Source organism: Myotis lucifugus, unplaced genomic scaffold, assembly GCF_000147115.1.
Source record: "Myotis lucifugus unplaced genomic scaffold, Myoluc2.0 scaffold_10, whole genome shotgun sequence".
NCBI lineage: Eukaryota > Metazoa > Chordata > Mammalia > Chiroptera > Vespertilionidae > Myotis > Myotis lucifugus.
The window spans coordinates 12,455,891-12,469,779 of record NW_005871058.1 but is presented as its reverse complement, the minus strand read 5'-3'; the positions used below and the strand labels follow the sequence as shown (position 1 = coordinate 12,469,779).

Below are 13,889 nucleotides of genomic sequence, written 5' to 3'. Positions count from 1 at the left end.
ATAACTTAACCAGCTCATTAAGAGAGTAATAGAATTTGTAGTATGAATTAGAATGATCTTCTAAACAAAGAACACCAAGGACTGATGGTTTGCTATGGGGTAGGCTTAATGGAAGAAAGAACTCATACAAGGTTTCCTGAGAAATTGCTTTGAGTTATATTTTGAGACGAAGAATATGAGTTGACCTAGAGAGAAAGGTGAGTTCATGCTTAGGGGACCTACTATAAAGATACAAATGAACAAATGATATGTTTAGGGAGCAACACACAGACTTAGTCATTGCAGGGCAAGAGCCAGAAATAAAACTGATGTCATGGGGTGAAAATCCAAGATTTCACTTTATTATGGTAGGCACTAGCGAGCCACTCTCAGTTCTTAAGCAAAGGAGGATACCTAATTAAAACTGTATTTGATTTTAAAATATATCCTACAACTTATGTAGGATGAATATGAGCTTTAAATGCATCAGGGAAGGTCAAGAGAAAATTCCTTAGTAAAATGTATTTGATACCCGGCAAATTATTTTCAGGAGTACTATGCAGCTTGCCTCATCAAGGTCCTATGACCTTAATAGTGCAGGGACAATATATTTAGCCCCCAAATAAGAGGCCTGGAAGCAGATTTTACACAATGTTCAGAAATAAAGGTGATTTATTTCCACGGCTTGTTTCCATTGTCACTGGTATTATGCAGTATGCATAAAGGAGCACACAGGGGTTATAGATTAGTCAGGCAAATAACTCTCAAATTGAGTTGAATTGAAGTCCACTTTTGGGTGACTCCTGGGTGAGGGCTAGTGTATTTGGTGAACTATAGTTGGGTCTGTTCCATTATAAATCCACTAATACTAACTTAATATTTCTTCACACTTTCTGAAGCATTTTCTTTCTCTTTCTCTCCCTTCTATCTCTCCAGTTCCAGAGACCTAATGACTTCTCACCCCCTTTTCGCTTCGGGACGGTGCCCAATGGTAGCACAGAGAGGAATATTCGCAATAACTACGCAGAAATGCATGCCTACATGGGAAAGTTCAACCAGAGGGATGTGGATGATGCGTTGCTCTCCCTGAAAACAGGGTAAGAACTGCTTCCAAGCTCAGAGTCTGTGGTATGTTTCTCACATTGTTAAACGTACATTGAATCAGATGTACTATGTTGGGGTGCCACACAAAGTTACAGCAGGGAATACTTCACTTGCTCTTCATGGATTTCCAAGTTAAATTTGACAGTATAATTCAGGCCAGTGCACAAGGATTCCTATGCTATTTTTGCTTCTATGTATATGTTTTACAATTTGTATCAATGCAACCATGAAACAAGAATTTGAATAGATATAAAAGTAGAAGCGAAGAGTCAATGATAAGGTTCATGTGTTACACATCAAATAAAGACCTGATGAACAAGAGGTGAAAATGATGGTTCTAGTATCTCATAGACAAGGAAGAAATAAAACAAAAAAGGGTAAACATTTTTAGACAACAAACAATAAGAATATGTTGACTGATCTCTCATTCTGTTTTTGTTGTTGTTATTCTTTGATCCAGCTCTATACTCTAGGAAATATTTGTTCATTAAAAGGAGCTCATGATCTGCAAATGTGTTGGCTTGCATAATCCCAGCCACATTGATCTCTTTACTCATTTGGCCTCCTGAAACCACAGCTGTCAAATAAGACAGACAGTTGAGCATTATAGATGTTGGGGTTTGGGGGGTCAAGGGGTCCTGTAGCTAATTTCCTGTATTGTATGATAACTAGCAATAGTTGGACCTTCTGGTGGCTTCAGTTCTGGAAGAGCCACTAGATGCATGGTTACCTAAATACTGTTATTTAAGTATTTCGGTATGTTATAATATGACTCTCTCTTTTTTAAAATTTATCTTTATTGTTGAAAATAATACAAATGTATCCTTTTCCCCCCATTAACCCCTTCTAGCCCACCCTCACCTGCCCCCTGCCCTAGGCCTTCACCACACTATTGTCTGTGTCCATGGGTTATGCATATATGCATATAAGTTCTTTGGTTAAGCTCTTCCCACCCACTCATACCCACCTTCAAATGACTCTATCTTATCACCATAAAGTCACAGCAGATTTTAGAAGATGGGATTTGAGCTTGGGGATAGGACTGGGTCGATTGGTCTGGCCCTTGGTACACCACAGTTATTAATCATATCAAAGCTTTCTATAGGATCCTCATGGGCCTTTTAAAATATGATGCAAGGCTTATCACACCAGAAAGGGCTTATTTTTTCCTGAGGGGTAATAAAGCTAGCTTTACTTACATAAGTATAGGATAATGGATGCTTTTCTTGAAGACCTCTCTAATATCCATATGGTTATGTCTGAATTTCTTCCTCTACCTTTTATGTGCTTGAATGTTGCTTTCAAATATTGATTTATGCCTTCCCGCTCTTACTCATAGTCTACTCACTTCCCTACATATTCCCTTCTTGCAAAATACAATATGAAGGGGTAGGTAAAAGTAGGTTTATAGTTATGAGTATACAAAATACAGAGTTTATTCTTGTATTATTTGTTTATTCTTGTATTATTTACCATACAAACAACTGCAAACCTACTTTTTTCCGCCCCTGTAAAAGGAGGTTCTTATATATGCTTAGGAATTCGAGAGATCTGAGTTCTCTATGTTGCAATCTCTTGTTACTTTCACACATTTGCTCTTAATACAAGCCTGTGCTGCCACCACCCCAACTATTCCTTTTTCCTTGTGCGGCAAAGCAGAATATTGAGACCTTTCTGACCACAAAAATAGCACTGCACATCTATTGAAATACATACACCTACACTTATCCCCACTCTGGACTGTAATGAACTGGAAAATGAAAAATGTTATATAAATCTAACCCATGCTATTTGTTGTTATCATTGTGATGGTTACTTTTCATTATTTCTGTTATTATTTTTATTGATTCCTTTTTACTTCCTCTCCCTTTCAGACCCAGCTTATGAGTTGGCTTCAGGCCAAACTTACATTCTCATCATTCCCAGTAGGAGGGAAAGAACTCCTCCTTTCAACTTGAAATCACATAAAGAATAACCTGGGGTAGATTCTGGCTGAGTTCCAACTTGAGCCTTTCTTTGAACCAATTCTCCCCACGGTTTTCTGGAGCCCTACTGCTTCATGTTAATGTCCCCATAGGTAGTTCTGTACTAAAATTCCTCCACTGTATTGGGTTTCTTTGTTTCTTTCTTGCACAGGAAACTGGATGCCTTCATCTATGATGCAGCAGTGCTCAACTACATGGCAGGCAGAGACGAAGGCTGCAAGCTGGTGACCATTGGCAGCGGGAAGGTCTTTGCTTCCACTGGGTATGGCATTGCCATCCAAAAAGATTCTGGGTGGAAACGCCAGGTGGACCTTGCTATCCTGCAACTCTTTGGAGATGGTAAGTTAACAAAAGGAAAGTGCCTTCTTAGCCTCTTCTGATGGCCAGTCCAAAACATCAATCGGATTTCTCCATTCTGCTAATCCCTGCATCTCCAGGAAAGCATGTCACAATACACTATGAGATTTGGGGGTTTGTATTAGTTTCCTAAGGCTGCCATAACAAAGAACCACAGAGTGGCTTAAACAACAGAAATATATTGACCTATAGTGCTGGAGGCCAGAAGTTCAGGATGAAAGTGTTCGTTGGTTTCTTCTGAGGGCTGCCAGGGAGAATTATTGCATTTCTGCTGTCAAGTTCTGGTGGCTTTTCCCTTTGTGCATGTTTTTTCCTTTATATGCATGTGTCCAATTTCCCCCTTTTTTCAGAGCATTAGTTACATTAGATTAGGGGCCCACTCTATTCCAGAATGACCTCATTTTAACTAATTACATCTGCAATGACCCTGTTTCCAAATAAAGTTCACATCCCAAGGTACTAGGGTTAGGACTTCAACATGTGAATTCAGGAGACACAATTCAAACTATGACAGGGTGAAAGACAGGACATAAGATTAAAGTAGTTGATCAAGGAGGTATGTTTCAGAATTGCAGGCTATGATCAAACCTCCAGGGAGTAAGAGAGGCTGATATAAGATGTTCCAAACAATCATCTCACATGTGGGCAAAGTGGATGGAACTTTGGAAAGTCTCTGCTCTGTATGTACCCAGAGAAAGGGTAGAGAAATCAACTTGTGTCCATCTACTCATTCTTCCCTTTCTCCCATCATGTTCTTTCAGCTGGAAGAGGTAGGAGGCAGACACCATAAGGTATTCCCCAGACTGAGCAGCCAACTTGCTTTGAAAAAAATTGCATCTCCTATTTCATTATAGCATGTTTTCTGCATCCCTTTTCACTTTATTGTCCAAAGTACCTCCTCCTCCTGTTGGTCTCAGAGAAGCTAATCCAGTTACGGTTGAGCAACTTGACTCTATACTTGGCCCCACGGGCCATCAGCAAAGCAGTTCTCTAAATTATGTCTGCAGAATCGTTGCTGTTAGGGATGAGATAAGAGGCAGAAGAGCACAGCTGGATTTTCAGACTCAGGTGAAGTGGTTGCTCCACTAGTTAGGAGAATCACAGTTTGGTCAAAGAAATGAATATAAGATGATTTGATTGATGTTGGAAAGAGGAGGGATGACAGCTGGGCTGTTAACTGGACATTTTGGTGTGAGAGCTTCTCTGATTTTAGTAATAATAGAGATCTACCTCTGAGGAAGAACAGCAATAAATCTGATTTGAAAAAGTGACCAAAGCTCTAGTCAGATTGCGCAAAGTTCAGATTTTTAGCCAAACCAGAACTATTGGAACAGGCAATTCCCTTCATGAGATTTTCAGAATGTTGCTCATCTAGAATTAGATGCATTCCAGGGCACCTGGTTTCTTTCATTTCCCTTTTGTTTAGGTTCTCTACATTTCTGAGTCCTAGTATGTAGTGAAATGGATAAAGATTATTAAAACCAGACATGAATTGAGTCCATCAAAGCTCCTTTAAGCAGAGTTAAAAGGAGGCAGGTCTGAATTTGGTGGTCTCATTTTATTCAAGCTCACTTCCCTTTACTCTTAATGTTTGTATTTTCCTTGGCAACAAAAGACCAGTAAGTCTGAGGGTCCCTAGGGAATCAGTCAATCTCTCTGCTAATCTCTGTCTTTCCTCTCTTAACGCAATTGCTTTGCACATTTGTTTAAGAGCAATTTTCTGAATCACTTGTTTGATGATGTTATTCCTCACTGTCTACAAAATAAAGTGCCAAATGCTTAGTCTGATGCACAAGCCCTCAGCAATCCTGCACCAACCTTTTTTATTCAGCTTTCTTTGCCTACTTGTACTCTGTTTGAACTGTTCCGCATGCCTTTCCCTAAACAAGCCTTCAATTTTCCACCTTTCTTCCATTGATCCTGCTATTTCTGCTGCCTGGAGTTCATTTTCATACAATATACATTAAAATACACCCACTCACCATGCCCACCTCCAAGTCTTATCTCTCTCATGAACACCTACTGGCCACTCACCCACAAAATTACTTGCACTAATTTGAACTCTTGTTACTTGCATATAGTTTATCATATTGCTTATGTATATACTAATTTACACTGGATAGATAATGGAGAGCAGTTAATGTCTCATATATTTGTATTTTCTGCGGTACCTTTATTAAGTTTTCAATGAATACTTGTTGAATACAATGAATACTTATTGAATATAATAGTATTAATAAAATTACTGTTAACTCTCTATTAATTTTTTCTTTATGTCTCCCTGTCTCTTTCTCTCTCATGTTTTTCTCTCTCTCTTCCCCAACACCCCTCTTTCTTCCTTGTTTTTACTCTTCTGCTCTTTTCTCTTTACCTATTCTTCCTGCCCTGTTTCCAGGGGAGATGGAGGAGCTGGAAGCTCTCTGGCTCACTGGCATTTGCCACAATGAGAAGAACGAGGTCATGAGCAGCCAGTTGGACATTGATAACATGGCAGGAGTCTTCTACATGTTGGGAGCAGCCATGGCTCTCAGCCTTATCACCTTCATCTGTGAACACCTTTTCTATTGGCAGTTCCGGCACTGCTTTATGGGTGTCTGTTCCGGCAAGCCTGGCATGGTCTTCTCCATCAGCAGAGTAAGTGGGCTGATTTAGGTGCCTGGAGCCTATAAAAGACAGCTTAGTCTAGCATTGTGCAAAACCGAGAGACCCAGGAGGGCACTGACTCTAGCCTGTGCTGTTGAAGCAAGAAACCACATCATGTATGTTTCCCCAGTGGGGTTGCATGACATAATTTCCAGGGGCTTAAAAAACAGGTGCTGCCCTAGCCGGCTTGGCTCAGTGGATAGAGCATCAGCCTGCGGACTGAAGGGTCCCAGGTTCGATTCCGGCCAAGGGCACATGCCTGGGTTACGGGCTTGATCCCCAGTGGGGGGCATGCAGGAGGCAGCTGATCAATGATTCTCTCTCATCGTGAATGTTTCTCTCTCTCTCTTTCTCTCTCTCTCTCTCTCTCTCCTCCCTTCCTTTCTGAAATCAATAAATACATTTTTTAAAAAAAAGAAAAAAAAACAGATGCTGCTACTTTTTTTCCTTCAAGAAACAGCTTTCTGTGTAGGGTTTGGACATTTGGTTTTCAATGAGAACTGGCAGATCTATCAGAATAAAAAAGTTGGCCTTTTACCAAATGCCTTTCATCACCATTAGTTAATTCTGTATAGGCTGCCATAATAATTTAATCCTTTTTAAAAAATGATATTCCTATTCAGATAGAGAAATGTAATATGTCTCTCTTATTCTAACATACAAACGTATATTATTGTTTTATTGTTCCCCTCTGTGTTTTAACCATGTGTGAGTTATGGGGAGTTAAAGAACTTAACAGAACCTTCAGAAATAAGTCCTGACCCATAAGAAATTTACATTCCAGAAATGTCCTTAATTGGAGCAAAGTATAACTCTGAAGTTGCTCTTTATTTAGACTTCTATGTTTCTAGTCCAAACTAAGGATTTATAACATTTTTAATATGAACATGTCACAAGGAAGAGTAAGAAAAAAGGAGGAGGAAAGTGGAATTCTCGTTAAATTATTCCATCTTTTGATCGTTTTCCTGTAGTATTTCACTGATAGAGAACAATTTCCTCTCGGCTATTAGTTGATTCAGGCTATTCAGTAACATTGGACCAGGATGACAGAACTTGTGGCCCATGAGTCATGTTGATTCCTTGTGTGGCCCTTCCCTAAGGTCCTAGATAGGGTGATGGCAGAAACAATCAGAGCTGGTGACCTGGAATAGAAACCCCATTCATAGCCCTTCTACATAATCAATGCCTCTGTCCAGGAAAAATGCTTGGCATTTTCTCCTGGCCATGATTAAGAATGGTTAGAAAGGAGGCCTGACAAAGAAAGTAGAGTAACCTTACCTTGATCTATGTTGCTGTGTCCTCTGGGACAGTGAAGCTCAGCTCATCTAAACCTTTCTTCTTTGCTATTTAGTTATCATCCTCCTTCCTAACCTCCTCTCCTCCCATCTCCATCCATTGGGACAACTTCCCTTTTCAAATTACCCCCCTTCTTTTAAAGACACAATTCAAACAACCTCCTCTTCAAATACATTCCCTTGCCAGGGAGAAAAGTTCCAAATTTGTCCACCTTTCAAGGCAGGGAGCAAGATATTAGCAGGAAGTTGGCTTGACTTTTAGACTTGAACCCAACCCATTCCTTCTCCTGGGTAGTGGTGTTTAAGGTCCTGCATACAGGGAGTTCTCAATCAATACTAATTTGCTGAGATATTAATTAATTATTTATAAGGTTGAATGAAAAAATATAAGAAGAAAAGCAGGAGCTAAAGAGAGAACAAATAAAAGAATTCAACAAGGAATAAATAATTTCCTATTTAGTAGTAGATCTCTGTCCCAATTCTTCCCTCCCACGGTGTGGGACGCAGCAGGAGAAAAATCTGTCTTTGACCCAAGGGCTTCCTAATTCTCTCTTTGAATTTAGTTCATGCTTGGCTCAAGAAGAGAACTGCTTAGCTGTTATTTGGTGATCAAAATTCTAAAAGCTGCTCAAAATTTGTCAGAGCTGGAAAAGAAAGGCAATTGTGAGCTACCGAGCTCCCCTGTGCTTTCCTGCCAGCCAGTGTGGCCAGCCAGGGCAGAGCAGGCTCAACATCTGTGGAGCGTTGCTACTGATTTCCAGAAGGCTGACAATATTTTCTGCTATTGGCCAATACCATGCATCAGCTTTAAGATGTGAACCCTGGGCATAAAATGGAACATCAGTGCAAGTCACTGAGGGAGTCAGGGCAAGAATGTCTTGTGATTTTATCCTATTTGCTCAAGTCACTTGTTGTAGTCGTGCACCCTCTCAGATAGCCAGCTAGGCCACGAGCTTAGCTCCTAATATGCTACTTCTAAATGCAGGGAGATAAATCGTGCAAGCTTCTAGCCACATCTTTTTACGAGTATATAAGGCTATTCGTTTCATATTTTCCCTGCCTTTTCTTATCATTAGGCAATTAGTAGTGGGGGCGGGCGGATTCTTTACAGTCATGTTTTAGCCTCACTGGAGACCTAATCCTCCCATCCTGCCTGTTCTGCAGGGTATCTACAGCTGCATCCATGGAGTGGCTATCGAGGAGCGTCAATCCGTGATGAATTCCCCCACCGCGACCATGAATAACACCCACTCCAACATCCTGCGCCTGCTTCGCACGGCCAAGAACATGGCCAACCTGTCCGGGGTGAACGGCTCCCCGCAGAGCGCCCTGGACTTCATCCGCCGCGAGTCCTCTGTCTACGACATCTCCGAGCACCGCCGCAGCTTCACACATTCCGACTGCAAGTCCTACAACAACCCGCCCTGCGAGGAGAACCTCTTCAGCGACTACATCAGCGAGGTGGAGAGGACTTTCGGCAACCTGCAGCTGAAGGACAGCAACGTGTACCAAGACCACTATCACCACCACCACCGGCCCCACAGCATCGGCAGCACCAGCTCCATCGACGGGCTCTACGACTGTGACAACCCGCCCTTCACCGCCCAGCCGCGCTCCATCAGCAAGAAGCCCCTGGACATCGGCCTCCCCTCCTCCAAGCACAGCCAGCTCAGCGACCTGTACGGCAAGTTCTCCTTCAAGGGTGACCGCTACGGTGGCCACGACGACCTGATCCGCTCCGACGTGTCCGACATCTCCACCCACACCGTCACCTACGGCAACATCGAGGGCAACGCGGCCAAGAGGCGCAAGCAGCAGTACAAGGACAGCCTGAAGAAGCGGCCGGCCTCGGCCAAGTCCCGCCGGGAGTTCGACGAGATCGAGCTGGCCTACCGCCGCCGGCCGCCCCGCTCCCCGGACCACAAGCGCTACTTCAGGGACAAGGAAGGGCTACGGGACTTCTACCTGGACCAGTTCCGCACCAAGGAGAACTCGCCCCACTGGGAGCACGTGGACCTGACCGACATCTACAAGGAGCGGAGCGACTCGGTCAGCGGAGGCGGGCCCTGTACCAACAGGTCTCACCTCAAACACGGGGCCGGGGACAAACACGGCGTGGTCGGCGGGGTCCCGGCGCCTTGGGAGAAGAACCTGACCAACGTGGAATGGGAGGACCGCTCCGGGGGCAACTTCTGCCGCAGCTGCCCCTCGAAGCTGCACAACTACTCCTCGTCGGTGGGAGGGCAGAACTCGGGGCGGCAGGCGTGCATCCGCTGCGAGGCTTGCAAGAAAGCGGGCAACCTGTATGACATCAGCGAGGACAACTCCCTGCAGGAGCTGGACCAGCCGGCGGCCCCGGTGGCCGTGACGTCCAACGCCTCCACCACCAAGTACCCCCAGAGCCCCACCAACTCCAAGGCCCAGAAGAAGAACCGGAACAAGCTCCGCCGGCAGCACTCCTACGACACCTTCGTGGATCTTCAGAAGGAAGAAGCCGCCTTGGCCCCGCGCAGTGTGAGCCTGAAAGACAAGGGCCGGTTCGTGGATGGGAGTCCCTACGCCCACATGTTTGAGATGCCAGCTGGAGAGAGCACCTTTGCCAACAACAAGTCCTCAGTGCCCACTGCCGGACACCACCACAACAACCCCGGCGGCGGCTACATGCTCAGCAAGTCGCTCTACCCTGACCGGGTCACGCAAAACCCTTTCATCCCCACTTTTGGGGACGACCAGTGCTTGCTCCATGGCAGCAAATCCTATTTCTTCAGGCAGCCCTCGGTGCCAGGGGCGCCAAAAGCCAGGCCGGACTTCCGCGCCCTTGTCACCACCAAGCCAGTGGTCTCGGCCCTTCATGGGGCTGTGCCAGGCCGTTTCCAGAAAGACATCTGTATAGGGAACCAGTCCAACCCCTGTGTGCCTAACAACAAAAACCCCAGGGCTTTCAATGGCTCCAGCAATGGTCATGTTTATGAGAAACTTTCTAGTATTGAGTCTGATGTCTGAGTGAGGGAAGAGAGAGGTTAAGGTGGGTATGGGAGGGTTGGGCTGTGGGCCTGCGATGGTGGGCATGTCACGGAGGGTGACGGGGGTGAACTTGGTTCCCATTTGCTCCTTTCTTGTTGTTTTAATTTATTTATGGGATCCTGGAGTTCTGATTTTTCGGAGGGCAACCCTGGTGACCAGCACCATCTCACCTCCCTTTCCAGTTCGCTCCTCCTTTCCCCATCTGTCAGTCATTCCCGTTCCCAAGAGAGGATGCAGTGGGTTCGCTCAGCAAGGGAGGCCAAAGTGAAGAAAGGAAGTGGCTGCTTGTGAGCTTCCTCCTAGTATGGAAGGACTCTGTCACCCACTTCGAGTGAAGCAAGGAGAAGCAAAAGGAGGCCACGGGAGCACAGGATAGCTCTTCCCAAACTGATCTTTATGTTTAGATGAGGCAGCAAAAGCATTCAAATAAGACCATTTAGCATATTTGCCTGTGAATGAAGAGAGGCTTTTGCTAAATTCTTGTGGTTTTGATGGCATCTGTTTAGGGATCATGTGCCAAGCAGAGGCGGGGAGGCCATGTGTGTTGGTATATAAGCCAAAATGTTTGCTTCAATTCCATGAGACTCATCAGTGGTGAACAAAGGTCATTGGTAGATGATGGAAAGTACATCATAGCAATCTTTCATGGTGCCTTAGAGGCAAGAGAGGGTGGACTGACTGTGTGTGCATGTGTGTGCAAATACACTTGCACATATGTGATCTGTACACACACAGAGTCTGGGGCCTATAAATGTAGAGAAGGCAACCAAGCCTCATGTTTCTTTCAATATTCCTCAGCAGTGTGCTTGTTTTGGCTTATATACAAACAGAGATGGTCATATGTTACCTGAATGTTGGCTGTCTCATCCCTTCACCCTTCCTGAATGAAGAGAATGGAAGTTCTTGTCAGAGAAGATTCTGTGGTCTAGACAAAAAGGTGGTAAACAATCCTACAAGAGCAAGGTACAAAAGTGATTTCTCCAGCTGCCAATACTTTCAACTGGTTTTGGCCAAGAACTTTCCAGGAAGGCTAAAGGGAAGTAGAAGTAGCCATGATCCTCTAGAGAGCAAAAGATTCTATAAAGCTCTCTTGAGCTTTAGACCCTCAGCTGGTCAGGGTTTGGGGAGGAGCTAATTAAGGCTTTGGAAAATAGGGGAGTAGTTTGTGGTAGGGTAAGTGAGAGAGGGGGATGTTTTCAATGCTTTGATCCCTTCTTACTTAACCTGGAGCTAGGAGAGCAGGCTTGTTCCCTCAGAATCGATCACAACTGGTAGGTAATAGGTAAGAGGCATGAGCTTGCTCATGAGTATAGCTCAGGAGGCATGGAGGGAAGGGAAGAGATTTGGAAGTGGGGAGGAGAGGGGTACACCCCTACTAGCCATTGGGTCTGGCTCCCTGAGAATGTGACATTGAGCCCAATGTGAACACTCTCGGTAGAAGCCCTTCCACCTTCCTGCAACACCTCCTTTCTCTCCCAGAGTATACCATTCAAGAATAAAATATATACATGTAGAAAAATTCCAAGAATGAGGGTACTGGCAGATGTGATGCCCCTTTCACTGAAAGTCGGAAACTTGAGAAGGGAAACGAATATTTGTCACTGCCGGTCCTGAAACTCTGGGTCGGTTCCGCTGTCCTGCCACCCTCCCCTTACACAGGTGGCAGCCACAGAGCTCGGGTCTGTTTGGAAGCTTGACTGCAGGACCTCCATGTTGCACACAGGACACACAAACCAGAAAGGTGCTCATCCTCCTCTGGAAGGAAGCTGCCATGTCTCTTCAAGTCACACCCTCCAGGGCTGCTCTTTGCCTTCTGTTTGCCCTGACTCACCACCCTTCCTCATTCCCCACCCTTGACTGCTATCCCCACCCTCCTCCTTGATTTTTTACCTCAGTATCTTTCATTTTAAAGCCAACTGAAGGCCTTGTAAAGCTTTGTTTTCTTTCTAAAATGAACCTGGGGGCAAGGGGCTGAACCTCTCACAAATTTGGAGAGAGGAGCACGGAGTGCTTTACTTTAGATTCAAGGAAAGACTTTGAGAGAGAGGACAGAGGGTGTGAGACGTCTCCAGGAGGAAGAAGGAGAAGGGCCATATAAACATTGCTTCACCCTGGCTCTGTCCAAGGTCAGGGGCTCCTCCCTCACTCTTCCTCTTACCTCACCCCGTTCAAATAAAAAACCAAACCAACTAACCTAGCGAACAGCAATCTAGAACAAAGGGGGCTCTGTTGGTCTCCACTGGTGACAGAAATCAAGATGGTGTTTATTTCATATGTAAATATTTTGTTTTCTAATTAATTTTGTATAGATACAGTGTTCTCTTGTGAGTATTCAGGGTGTTGGGCTGGAGGGGGTGGGGTGGGGCTGGGAATGAAGGGGGGAAAGTGTTCTGTTACGGGTTTTCATTTTCCACTGGGGAGAGTGTTTGTATGGCTTTTGCTTCAGGGTGTCTGGAAAAAAGTGAATGCGAGTGGAGGCCACTGTGGTGAGAAAGCCAGGGAGAGTCATTTGTGTCCATGTTTCCCCACCTCTCCGGTCTTATTGGTCTGTGAGAAGTGTTCATGCCCGTCGGCCTGGGCTTACTTAGCACAGGGTCCAGTTTGGCTCTAAGCAAACCCCAGGTCCAGCTCCTAACTTCTAGGTAGATATACTGTAGATCACCAGCATTCCATGCAAAGTCAAGCTGGTGGCACCATATTTTACCTGCCAGTATCTAGGATAGGGAAGATTCTCAAGAGGGCTTAAAGCAGAATGGAGGTCAAGTTAACCTATCATTTCTGGTGTGGCTGAGAGGTTTCAGGAAGCTCAGTCCTAAGGACTCTCCCAGCAGCCCCCTCTGATGTTTAACAACCATCTCAGTCACTGGGACTCTTCTTTCTAGTACCTGGGCACCCACCCTCTCACTGTCCCCTCCCTCCCTCCATGGAAATCATACCTAGAAAATTCCCACTAGATCTACTTTTGGAAACATGATATCTGGTTACAGGGAGGCAGCACTGGGTGCCTGTCTTACAAATTCACACGCTTTTCTGAAAAAATTACCAGATATGCTCAAAACTCAGTGGCCATATCATTCTCTTAGGTTGCAGAAGTTGGTTTTAGAGGTAGAAGGGCACGTATGTAAAGGATGATGCCAACAGTGACTTTATATTTGTCTACCCTCATTTCTGCCATTGCGAGGGGGCTGTTTGCCTCAAGCCAGGTATTCTTAACCTGACCTTGGGTTAGAGCCAGGCAAATTGAATTTCTTTCACTGGACTTCTGGCTTTGTGAATGACAGCAGCCTCTCTCTGTTTACCACAGGGTGAAATTTCTAAATCCATTTACCTGCGATATTACATTACTTTTTTTCCTATCTCCTATTATCAAATCTGTCAGCTGAGTCATTTTATTTTCCTTAACCCCTTCTTTGGCCCCAGTTGGTCATCTCTCTCCAACTGGATGTTTGAATTAGGACCAAATAAAATTTTCATGGCCTGCTCAAGAAAGCATAAAGAAAAT

At 44.7% G+C, this 13,889-nt stretch overlaps 1 protein-coding gene across 1 annotated transcript in view; it reads left to right on the top strand.

The window, feature by feature from the left end:
* The window catches only part of GRIN2B (glutamate ionotropic receptor NMDA type subunit 2B), a 421,771-nt gene extending 409,894 nt beyond the window's left edge, over nt 1-11,877 (top strand). The window contains exons 10-13 of the mRNA XM_023749812.1: nt 916-1,076; nt 3,220-3,407; nt 5,821-6,059; nt 8,528-11,877. Coding sequence (XP_023605580.1) covers nt 916-1,076; nt 3,220-3,407; nt 5,821-6,059; nt 8,528-10,366 — 2,427 coding nt within the window. The 3' untranslated portion in view covers nt 10,367-11,877. The remainder of the gene's footprint in view (nt 1-915; nt 1,077-3,219; nt 3,408-5,820; nt 6,060-8,527) is intronic.
* The last annotated feature ends 2,012 nt before the right edge of the window (nt 11,878-13,889 follow it).